Source organism: Gouania willdenowi, chromosome 16 (genome assembly GCF_900634775.1).
Source record: "Gouania willdenowi chromosome 16, fGouWil2.1, whole genome shotgun sequence".
In the NCBI taxonomy this organism is placed as follows: domain Eukaryota; kingdom Metazoa; phylum Chordata; class Actinopteri; order Blenniiformes; family Gobiesocidae; genus Gouania; species Gouania willdenowi.
The window spans coordinates 29440150-29452627 of record NC_041059.1 but is presented as its reverse complement, the minus strand read 5'-3'; the positions used below and the strand labels follow the sequence as shown (position 1 = coordinate 29452627).

Here is a 12478-nt window from a genome sequence, read left to right as displayed (position 1 = left end):
AATCTAAATCTGAATTTCTGTCTGCCTGTAGTTTGGTTTTAGAATTATTTTTAGAAAAATCCGTTATTTAATTTAATTATTTTTTCGTATAAAATGTGAATTATCAAACAAAAATAAAGTCTAGTTATAATCATAGGACGTGTTGTTGCTGTTTCATTGTCTATCATGCTCTGCTCTCCGTGGGAACGTTTCTAACCGGAACTAGTGTTTGTTTGTTCTTTTTAAGACGGACAGTTTATAGTGTAGGACAGTCTATAATTGTACAGAGTGGCTAGCCGTACGTAGCTGTACGAATAACCACCGGTGCTTGGGTTAGTTAGTCTGTAACGTTGTTTAGGAATCTACGTATTAATAGCAAACAGAAGCACTGACCAATGAGGGGTGCTCACGTGACCTAAACTGGCCAATGACGGACAATACGGCTACGTACGGATAACCACTGCCGTAATTGTAATGATTTGAAGCCTCAGATGGAGATCTTAGGAAGCACGTTTGATGACTCCGTGTTTAATGAAGCCAAAGACCGAGTGTGTGTGTCTGTGACGGCTTATAACGCCAAAGTGTGTGAGGACCAGGTAACATTAACACTACAGCTGTGGACTATGGACGCTGATACCAGTCATGGTGGTTTTATTGCCCCGTATGGTTTATGGTGGATGGTTTTATCATTCAGTGAAGTATTGCATGTTTTTGGAGGTGTAATTTGTATAATTCGTCCTACGGCTCTCCTGTGGTGCGTTCAGGGACCTGTGTGATGTGTTTGTGTGCAGTGGTTCTGTCTCAGTGAAGCTCTGGATACAGACGATCCTGTGGAGAAGCAGAAAGTCAATAAGTTCAGAGGAGACCTGGCTCTGAGGCAGAAGGACTACCAGGTACATTTATGTTGTAAAATATGAATGTATTATGGTTATAATGTGCCTTAGTGGAAGCATATATAATGTAAAGAATAGGAAGTGTCTCCTAGCACATAATACGTACCCAACTGGCCAATGAGGGGCGTACAGATCGCTGTCATTCTATACGTACGGAAGATGACGTTACCGGAAGTCGCGCGACCATTCTGTGTGGTTAGGGTTAGTTAGTTTGTAACATAGTTTAGGGTTAGAGTTACGGTTAGGGTTAGTTAGTTTGTAACATAGTTTAGGGTTAGAGTTAGGGTTAGTTAGTCCGTAACGTAGGTTAGGTTAGGGTTACTTAAAGTAGCACGGGCTCAGGACATCCTTTCTAACCCCTAGTCCGTAACGTAGGTTCGGGTTAGTTAGTTCGTAACGTAGTTTAGGGTTAGGTAGTCCGTAACGTAAGTTAGGGTTAGTTAGTCCGTATCGTAGTTGACATATTAATACAAATGAAAGTACAAGTGCGTAGCGTCTCATTGGAGACCCAATGAGGGGCGTTGCGTACGGATAGAATGCCGGTATATGGATATGTGTTATGTAATGATAGCCACTGTTTAAAGAGTATTGGACCTAACATGAACAAAGCGTGTTCTGTCTGATAAATAGGATTTAAACCAACCTCATTCTGTCCCTTTAATCTTAATAACACTTTCCAGTCTTTGTAGCATTAAATTATGATTAACTGTATCACACACACACACACACTAGTCCTCTACTGTGTCTGTCTCTCAGAAAGCGTGGGAGGCGTACAGCAGCTGCCTGCCATGGATCTCTGACAACAACCTGTCCATCAGGAGGGATATCCTGGAGGCCATGGCTCGCTGCTGCTCCAGGATGGGACAGAGGGAGCAGGCACTGGACCTGGCTCATATACTAGTAACTATTTCACTGTTCAATGATGCCTAAACTACCTACTGCATCGTCTGTAGAAAGAAGGGTTAGTGTGTTCCTCATTGTTAAAGCTTGAGGTGTTGTTGTGACCCTTCAGAGTAAAGAAGCCACCAACACCAGTCACCTGACCAGTATCCTGCTGCTGAAGGTCAGCATCCACCAGCAGTCTGCAGCTTTGGTCCCTAAGGTGGAGTGTCTGCAGCAGCTGTGCAGCCTGTTGCCCTTTAACCCCTGGCACTGGCTGGGCCTGGGACAGACATGTGTGCAACTACTGACAGGTACGCTCACAGAGGACTCACAAGTCCCAATATTCACTCCTATCTCATTTCCTATCCACTGTTCCTTTACCCCCGGAAGTGTTTAAATGGCAGCCACGATAAGGAGCATCCCAATTCTCTAAACGCTAAGAAAAGGGAGGACCAATGCTTACTTTATAACCTCCTTTAGCCTAGGAAATACTGATGCATCCCTTACCAAAGGAGACCAGATAATGCTGACCCACAATTCCCTGCGGCGACAACATTTAAAGGGACACGCTCATCAGAGTGTTCACGGAAACTCTCAAAGACTTAAAAAGGACGTATATCATGTAAGATACCAATGCAATAATATGCCTTGAACAACTTTAAATCATTTAAAACCATATCTTATTATAATGTAAGCCATATGATCAGATTATAACTGACATAAAACAGACACACTGTGGTTCAGGAAAAAGGGATCAGAGACATTTTAAGTCACATTATGTTTTATTCAACGTAATTCATTCACCTAGGAATGCTTTGTGCAGTTGTACATTTGTATGCCTACAACATTATGTAGGCCTATATCTTGCATAAATGTAACAATTTTATAAAAATTATACTTATGTTGGATTAATGTTAATTTCTGAATAAAAGGTGAGTGTGAGCAACCATTCTTAATGTGACGTTCTTTTAGTTTCACTGTTGTTCCTGGTAGCCTCTTTTCCTTTCATTTACGTTCAAACCATGTGATATTTGAGATTATATCAGTGGTTAGAAGCACAGGGGAAAGTGTTATAAAATGCTTTTAGTCCATTATAGGAAATTTGTAGTTTTTACAATACGGCAGACTTCACTAACCTTCACCGCTGTCGGATTATTACGTCACCTAGTGGATGTGCGTTTGATTGTCAAAACAAACGTGATGGCCTTTCCCTAACTCCTTTAGGAAGTCTCCTAACACCTTTTCTTAACCCTGTGACATCATCCAATGGGTTAAGGAAAAGTGGATAGGAAGGTGTATTTTGACTCACATGGACTCATTGTGTCCACATCATTGTGTTGTGTTGTGTTCTAGAAAGAAGAGAAGCAGCAGGTCTGCAGGGAGGTGGACACACAGAGGAGGCGGAGCTATCTGAGGACAGACTGTGGCTCAAAGCCTGTACCGGGTTCATCAGAACCAGGTATACACACACACACACACACACACACAGCAATGTTCTGCTTCTAGTAGTGATGGTCCGTATTAGCTTTTTGCTGGTATCCAATATTAACCAATATGATAAATACAGATAGACACACACACGCACAACCTAATTTTGTCACATTATGCATCTTCATTGGAATTAAAACTAAGGGTGTCCCGATTGGATATCGGTTTGATATCAGCCTGAAAACGAATGGCCCAAGCCATTTTCGGATTCAAATTTCCCATTTTTTTTTTCTTTCCTTTTTTTTTTAATGTATTTTATTCAATTGTAGAATACTGTAGATATTGTGTTGAAGGTTAAAATGTATGTAACCAATTGGTTAATAATAAATGGGTCAGTTTTTCTCATACCTACTGTTGCTGACTAGTGTTCTCTGTTTGAGTGACATCAGTTGATCAAGCCTTTTCTAACATTAAACACTACAAAATAAGTAATTTTTTTGTAGTTCTTGTAAGGTTAATGGTGAGTCTAAGGTGGTTTTCTGCTCTATGGTGGGCTGTGGTAGGTTTAAGTTATTGAGGAAGGTTTTCATATCTTCAGGTTTAAATTTGATGATTATAGGTTTTGATAGTAATCATGAAAAACCTTATTAATGTCCTGAGGTAAGTTTAAAGTTTGACCTGAATTATCAGAAATTGCCGCGATGAAATAGTTTTCTTTGTTGTGTTTAAGCTGATTTGCTAAATATTTGCCTGATTTATTGTTGTAGTCAAAGTTTTTGTACCGTAATTGCTGTGAAATAAAATCCGTTTTTTTAGATAAAATTATGTCCAGATTAAGTTTTGTATTTTGGAGTAAGTAATTTTTTTAAAATTAATTAAAAAAAAAAGTAATAAAAGTATTTACGATTCATGCTGATATCAGATCAATATCGGTATCAACCGATACGCAAGTCTGCAATATCGATATAATATCGGAAATGAAAAAGTTGTATCGGGACATCACTAATTACAACATTAAGCCTGCATTTAATGCGCAAAATAAAAAAGTGAATTGAACTTCAGTTATGGAAAAAATGACTCATTTATTTTGAACATGTCTAAAACAGCAGCACGTCAGTTTTTCATTATTGGCAGAAAAAAGTACCTTTTAATTGTAGAACACTACTAAAATAATCGTGTTGCTAGGGGTTATAGATCATCTTTATTGTTGTCACATATGTACACATACATTAAATCTGTTCTCTGCATTTAACCCATTAAGGGTCTTGCTCAACATCCCACAGTGATGGCCCAGTTAGGATTTGAACCGGTGACCCTCCGATTACAAGCCCGCTTCTTTAACCACTAGGCCACACACATTTCTAATAATATTAGTAACATCTAATACAGTTTACCCAATAAAAAATCCTATGTTAATAAATATTATTATTAAATATATTGGGTATAAATTACCCAGCAGTAGTGATGGTGATACTGTTTTTAGTTTTGGCTCCCTGTGTACCTTCATATCATCTTTAATGTTTGCTCTCCATCACTATTTGAAATTTCCTTTTGGCCGTTACCTTCTGAGGAGCCACAGCCATTTATTTACATGGTTTATTGGGGGTAGGTTGGGGTGAAAATCACCCAAAAACATGTCTATAGGAGGAAGCAAGATGATGCTGAAGCTCAGAGACCCATGACACTCAAACGCAACATCATGAAAATCATGTAAATGCATCTGCACGTGTTAAAATCACCCTGTGATAGTGTTCTAGGATTAATATTAATAATAATGCATTGGGTTTTATATAGCGCTTTAACATAAGCGCTTTTACATTAATGTGCATTATTCTTTCACTCCACACACGGTGGTGGTAAGCTACTATTGCAGCCACAGCTACATTCATACTAGGCCAGTGGTTCCCAAACTGTTCACAGTCCTGTACACCTTCAGACGTTGAACCTAAAGCCATGTACCCTCTACTGCTGCACACTTAAAAACACAATAAAGTAATGTCATATACAACGCAACCATACAGCACAAATCTGGTCCTTTAAACCATCAAATTCGGCCTGCAGGAGAAAGTTAAAAAGACAGAAAAAACAATGTATTGTCCAGATTAACAAATAACTCAGTTGTAGATAAATCAGCTAGGATATCTCAGATATCTAAATACAAAAATTTAGTGTATATTCCACAATATTTGGAGAATCGCAATTTTCCCACGCTTTTTTCCCATGACTGCAGTCATTTTAGATTAAAAATTGTTCAAAAAAGTCAAATTTCGTGCAATTATTTAACAACATTTCCACAAATTAAATGAAAAATTGGTCACAAAATTAATGAAATTTGAAAGAGTAAATCCTGCAGGGACTGATATGTCACTTATTGCTTGGGTATTGTTGGTACCTTACATTATATATGATTTATACATTGTGTAAAGTACAAACATGGGTACAATAATCAATGTTTTGTTTTGATTTCTATTCATGTACCCCCATGACAATTTGCGTACCCCTGGGGGTACCCATACCCCACTTTGGGAACCTAGGTACAAGGCAATGTGGGTAGACTGTCTTGCCTAAGGACACAACAATAATGACTTGGAGTGAACGAGATTCGAACCCCCAACCCTTCGATTATTGGACAACCCCACTCTATCATTGAGTCCCATTAAATCATTCATGTAGTGTTTTGTAATGTGTTTTTATTGTGATTTAATGTCCCATTCTTTGTCTTATTGCAATGTATTTGTTTCCTGCTTAGGGACTGCAGATGCAAAATAGCATTGTTGCTAAACTTCTGCCTGTTTATATTTATTCTCTAGATGAATACATTAATGTGGATGATCCTTATTAAAAAAAACATTGAATAGAACAGAGGTAATGGATCTTGGCCCAGCCGTACACTTTATCACTCTTCCTAAAGTGTTCTTATGGCTGGGCGATATTTTTTTCTCAAAATCGATATATACAATATAAATCTTGATATTTTTAATACAAAATACAATTCTGGGTTATATTTACTGATACAAAATATCACACAGGCACATTTATTAACAAATTTTAGTCTTTTTCTACTCTAAGGGACAGCACGTGTGAGTGAGTTCTGTGGTGTGGCTTGTTAAGGGGAAATCCATCTAACTGTTCTTTTTATGCTGGTCTAAGAAGTAACGAAAGCAGCGACTCCTAAAATAAGTATTTGAATAAAAAATAAGCTATAAATTAAAAATATATCTATATAGGCAATATTGTAATTTTCTATGTGAAATCGCAATATATCTTGACTCAATATATCGGCCTAATGTACATTAATGTGCACTGTCCCTATTAAACAAACATATAATAAAAACCCTCTACCAATGTCAACCGATGTTACATTTTATGGCTAATATTGATGTGCCAATATTATTGCCCAGCTCTAATTTCTAGTAATAGAGGTATTAGATCTAGACTTTAAATCATCATCCCAGCCCTAGAGAGAGCACTTTATTTAGTGTTCTCTGCTGTTTCCTGCAGACTCCTGCTGAGGATCCTCAGACAGCAGCAGGCCTCCTTCGTGCTCCAACGCAGTGAAAAAGCTCTACACACGTCAGAGGAGGCCCTACAGCGACTGAATCCCACTGAAAGCACAGTGCAGCATCTCACAGAGGTCAGAGTGAGACCTTTAAACCCCAGAACGTTCCACGCCCACTTACTGACCTGTGTCTCCCATCCCAGGTGATGTCTGAGGACCTAGTCCCAGAGAAGATGAGGGAGGACTACCAGGATGGGGAGAGTCTGACCAGCGTGTGTCTGCAGAGCTTCACAGAGCGCTGGTGGAATAAGATCCTCCTTATCACACACACACACACACACACACTACGTCCTGATGAAGGTCACATGAGGACTGAGAGTTTACGTTTGAAAATGCTTAGTCAGCATCAGTGAATGTAACTTCAGTCTCTAAGTGAGACAAGTTTAACCTCTGTGTGTTTTATACATCATTGTTTTGAATGAAGTGTTACTGAATCCCTCAGACATTAATATATATAATAAACAATAACTTGTGTATGAGATGAACAGGAGCCTGAATGTTTCATTACATTTCTCTGCATGTTCAGATCAACATTGAACGATCAGTATTGACTGTCTTTAACACCTAAAGTGTCATTGTTTTCCCTTCCTTTAGATGAAATATTAAAACACAATGTGCTCTTATTTTGTTGTCATAACTTATTTATACACAACCTTATTAAAGCTGCTGGAAACCATAATTTTTTGTCAGATAAAGAGTCCAGGACAGAGGGTCACAACCTTTTTTGAGTCGTGACCTCATCTTTGTTTCACAAATGTCCAGTGACCTCAAAGACATTTTTATTTCTAGAATTTGTTTTTGATGGTGTTTATTAGTGTGTTTTACAAATACAGACTAGAATATCCAGGATTAGTGCACCAAGTGACAAGATGCAATACTTTAAGTCAGGGGCGTCCAATTTGGGGCCCGCGGGCCAAAGCTTTTTTGGTTTTTTTTTGGAGCATGTTCTGCTCTATATAATCTGTATTTTAACCAAAAATAATGTAATACAGTGATTTATAAGAATTTTTTTTAAAGCTAATGTCCAATTATATTATTTTTCTTGAGTTTTAAAGGATTGTTCAAGACAGTGGAAAATGTAGAGTTTTGATCCTATAGGTGGGGTATGTTGTGTCCCATTTGCACTAAATGTCTTTGAAGACATTTAGATGTTTCATCATTTTATGCCATGAAGCACAATAAAGAAAAGTGTTTTTCAATTTCAAAACCACTTTGTTTATTTTGCACAGTTAAGTTATAAGCATATTTAATTTAATGCACTGCATAATGAATATATAGTATTTACTGGCGGCCCTCCACCGCGATTCTTTTTTTACCCTTCAATGAAAAGAATTTGGGCACAGCTGCCTTAAGTATTTTTGTTTGAGAGAGTTTAAGTATAGAAAACAGTTGTTTGATATGTATTGTGTGTGATGTGTGAATTTCAAAAAGAATAACTCAAAATATGTGAAAATATAATTTTAAGCAGTTCTTTTTTGGTTGAAAAACACTGGCGTAGGCCTTATAGATAAATCAATCAAAGATCATTTGCTCGGAAAAAGATGTAAACACTTTAAATAACCCCTCGAAAGTTAGTTTTCATCTCCACCATAGACACAGTTTGTTGATATTCTTTGCACATTGCATTGTGGGAGATGGAGTCCCACAAACGGATGCAAAGAAGTGTTTTTCCTTCATTCTAACCAGGATTTCTTCTGTTTCTTCACCAGACAAAAATGAAAAGTGATTCGCTTGACTCTGGTTTGTTCCCAATGTTCCCTGTGATATTACCTCACTCCATTCCATGACACATTCCATTTTTCCCAGATTTGGGTCTTTCTGTGTAAACTCCCAAAATAAACATCCACCATTGTTTAGCTGTAACTTTCATTATGTGAAAACATCAGAAATGTGTTGAAGACACTGAGTGTTTACGTGCAAACACAAGAAATCCCCATAAGAATAAAGTAAAATAAAAACAAAACAAAACACTTATATGCGTCTGTCTATGGGACTCTATATCCCACAATGTAATGTGAAAAATTATTCCAACAGCATCAATAAATGGAAACGTTTACAGTGGAGATCAAAACATACTTTTGACCAGCAAAGTTCAACCTCTTACATCTTAAGTTTTTTTTTTAAACTTTCTAAAATGTAATCATAATTCTGTGACCACTTTCTGAATGTGCTGCAGCACGCACACACACGCGCACACACACACAGTATTTATAATAAAAATATACTAAATGAGTAAAATAAAACAAAAAAATAAATATTTATACAAAAAGTACGCAAAATGACAACAGGAATGCATGAAAATATGCAAAAAGGCTCCAAAAACACACAAAATTACTCCAAAAAACATATATTACAGAAAAATACACCAAACAACAACAAATATATGAAAATGACTCAAAATACACAAAACTAAATATATCTACAAAAACACAAAATAACAATAGAAATGCACAAAACTACACTAAAAAAGATACAAAAATATACAAAATGATTCCAGAATCACACTGCAATGGCAACAAAAAACAATAATTATACAAAAAGACACAAAAAATACACATAATGACTCTAAAAACATACATTACAAAAAAATACATCAAACAAAAAAATATATAAAAACGAGTATAAAAAAAACAACAAACACATTTATCATGCACATGTCCCATAAAATTAAATTAAACCAGGGAAATCGCACACGCTATTTTACTGTGCACCCGCAAATAAACCCCTTTATACCACTACAGAGTGCAGAGTTTATACACCTCTTTGTACATCCAACCTTCAAATATATTGTCATTTGGCCATAATTGACGACTGTACTTATGCTCCCACATGAATGCATACTTCCAACGGGCATTGTATTAGATGGATGTAGACACACACACACGCACGCACGCACGCACGCACGCACGCACGCACGCACGCACGCACGCACACACACACACACAGTATTTATAATAAAAAATATACTAAATGAGTAGAATAAAAAAAACTAAATAATATTTATACAAAAAATACACAAAATGATTCCAGAATCACACTACAGTGGCACCAAAAAACAATAATTATACAAAAAATGCACAAAAAGACAACTGAAAGATAAAAAAAATACACATAATGATGACTTCAAAAAACATACATTACAGAAAAATACAACAAAAATATGAAAATGGCTCAAAACACACAAAACTAAATATTTATACAAATAATACACAAAAGTAAATATTTACACAAAAAATACACAAAATGACTCCTGAATCACACTACAATGGCAACAAAAACAATAATTATACAAAAAATGCAAAAAAACACAACAGAAATATACAAAAATACGTAATTGTACCCCTTATGCTCCCACATGAATGCATACTTCTGACGGGCACTGTACTAGTATTATGAAATATGAAATGAAAATCCTCATACTTCATTGACCCACAAATACATCTTTGTGTGTGTATGAAAACTGACTAATTACAAAACATGACACAAGGCCGGTCAACAGCCCTGTGTCATGTTTTGTAATTTTCCAGTTGAGTTAATCTTTTCATTTCATTACACGATGCACTGACACTTACTCATTGTTCAGGCACTCCTTAATTTGTGGAGGGTGGAACCAGGAGATTAGACACAACCTAGTGATAAAAAGAGGAAGCCTAATCACTCTCTGAGCACATAGTGACAACTAGGGATGTCCCAATACAACTTTCTCACTTCCGATATAATACCTATATTGCAGCCTTCTTTATCGGCCGATACCGATATTGATCTGATAAGATATCAGCACGAATCATACATACTTTTATTACTTATTTTGTAGTGTGGAATGTTACAAAATGCTTGATCAAGTGATGTTACTCAAACAGAGAACAATTGCAAGCAAGAGTAGGTTACTTTGTTGGAGTGAACCACAGTCACCTATGGATAGAAGTGCTGGACCGGAACATTTTATTGGAGAGCTTATTGGTGATTTTAGATGCAGTCCGATAATATCCGATATTTGTTTTCTGGCTGATATCGGACCGATATTGTGTGTTGACACAAACAGGAATGCTAAACCAATAGACAGAAGCAGGGAACTTAAAGACATGAATTAATTAAATTGATCTAAAACAGTCTTAACTGGGAAATGAACCCACAACTTTTGGGTTTCACAACTGAAATGAACCCAGTGCGTTAAATTAACTGTACACATACATCAAAATTAAATACAAACCACACTTACCCCTCAGATCTTGACATATACTTTAGTGCAGAAATGTTTTACTTTCTATTGACAAATTGTCAGTGTAGCTATATCAAACCCTGTTGAATAAGAAACTGCAGAGTAAACTGTATGTGTGTGTGTGTGTGTGTGTGTGAGAGAAAAAGCTGGACGTGCACCCGCAGTGACGCGTATGGAGTCCAGTGGCTGCGTTGTAGAGAGGATGCTTTGCCCAAACATCATGGATGTCACTCCGGACGCACAGCTCCAGTGAGCTCCTGTGTCTTTCTCTGTTTGACCGTAAAACTCTTGTGTCGCGTTGATGGCAGGAGCGTCAGCCCAGAATCAGCTGAGCAGCATGCGTAATTTACGCCACAATGGCACAATATTCACAAATGAGAGTGTGTGTGACTCCTCAGGAGCTCATACCTGCTGGATGATGCTCAGTAGATCATCTTCAAATGGTACAGACTGATTGACAGACTCTGTTGCTGCATTAACTCAGATCAATGGCATCAACAGAACAGGACGGTTTTTGTCCAAATCTGCCTATTTTTCATGGATTTATCAGAGCAAAGTTACAGGACCTGATGGAGCAGCCACATTAAAATGTTTTTTTTTTTTTTCAAAAACAAAACATTATCTCTTTATTTGGTTTTCTACATTATGAAATGTTTGTGCAGCAGACAGAGGAGTCCATCTGCCTCCAATTTAACTTCTTTAAATGTCATTGTGTGCTTCTGTGCACTCACGTCTCCACATTGAACGAGTAAAACACTCATTTAAATAGGGCGGTCACCACCACTTCTGCACGTGCACTTATCATTGCTGCAATCTTAGTGAATTCCTCACAGCAGGTGAGGAAATTGTATCACCAAAAGAAACCTTCACAGTGCTGTTAGATGACCAAAGGCCGTAATGCACAGTGACGTGCCGTCAGGGTAGGCAAAGTATGCAGTGCCTACCCAAGGGTGAATTGATATTTTGATTATTTGTTTTAATTATAATATAATTATAAATGATTTATTTTTCCATTTCCAATAGCCTACAGTACCTATAAGTTTGAAAGTGTCAGCATTTTGTGTTTCATAACCCAAATTACTAAACAGCGCTATTTCCTGGAGCATCTGCACAGTCTTTTTTCACTCCACTGTAAGGCAGAGGGAGGCCACTCCCCCCCCCCCCCCCCCAAAGGCACGTTGCTCCTCTGCCTCTGTTCTCATTGTGTGTTTTTATGTGTTTGCGCATGCGCAGTCAGGTCCCCAAGATGACAACCATTTACGTGCAAAGGCAGCGTAGAGAGCTGCCTTTGCACGTAACCGCGCTATGCTAAATGCTATACGTAAGTTCACAGTACATTAGTGAATAGATGCCACGTGACCGCTGCTGCTACGTTCTCTAGCGAGTGGGCGGGACAACATTACAGTCAGGATGACAGCGCCAGAGATGATAGAGAAACTTTTTTTTGAGGAAAAACCACAGCTTTTAAAAGATGGAGACCAACACCTGAGTTACCAGAGCTTCAGCAAAGGTAAGGTC

The 12478-nt window shown here is 37.6% G+C and overlaps 1 protein-coding gene across 1 annotated transcript; it reads left to right on the top strand.

The window, feature by feature from the left end:
- The first annotated feature begins 239 nt into the window (after positions 1 to 239).
- On the top strand, positions 240 to 7364 carry c16h8orf76 (chromosome 16 C8orf76 homolog). Its single transcript, XM_028471025.1, has 7 exons — positions 240 to 575; positions 771 to 872; positions 1629 to 1772; positions 1885 to 2065; positions 3108 to 3213; positions 6684 to 6816; positions 6885 to 7364. The coding sequence occupies exons 1-7, from the start codon at positions 471 to 473 to the stop codon at positions 7092 to 7094; spliced, it is 981 nt and encodes a 326-aa protein (XP_028326826.1). The 5' UTR covers positions 240 to 470; the 3' UTR covers positions 7095 to 7364.
- The last annotated feature ends 5114 nt before the right edge of the window (positions 7365 to 12478 follow it).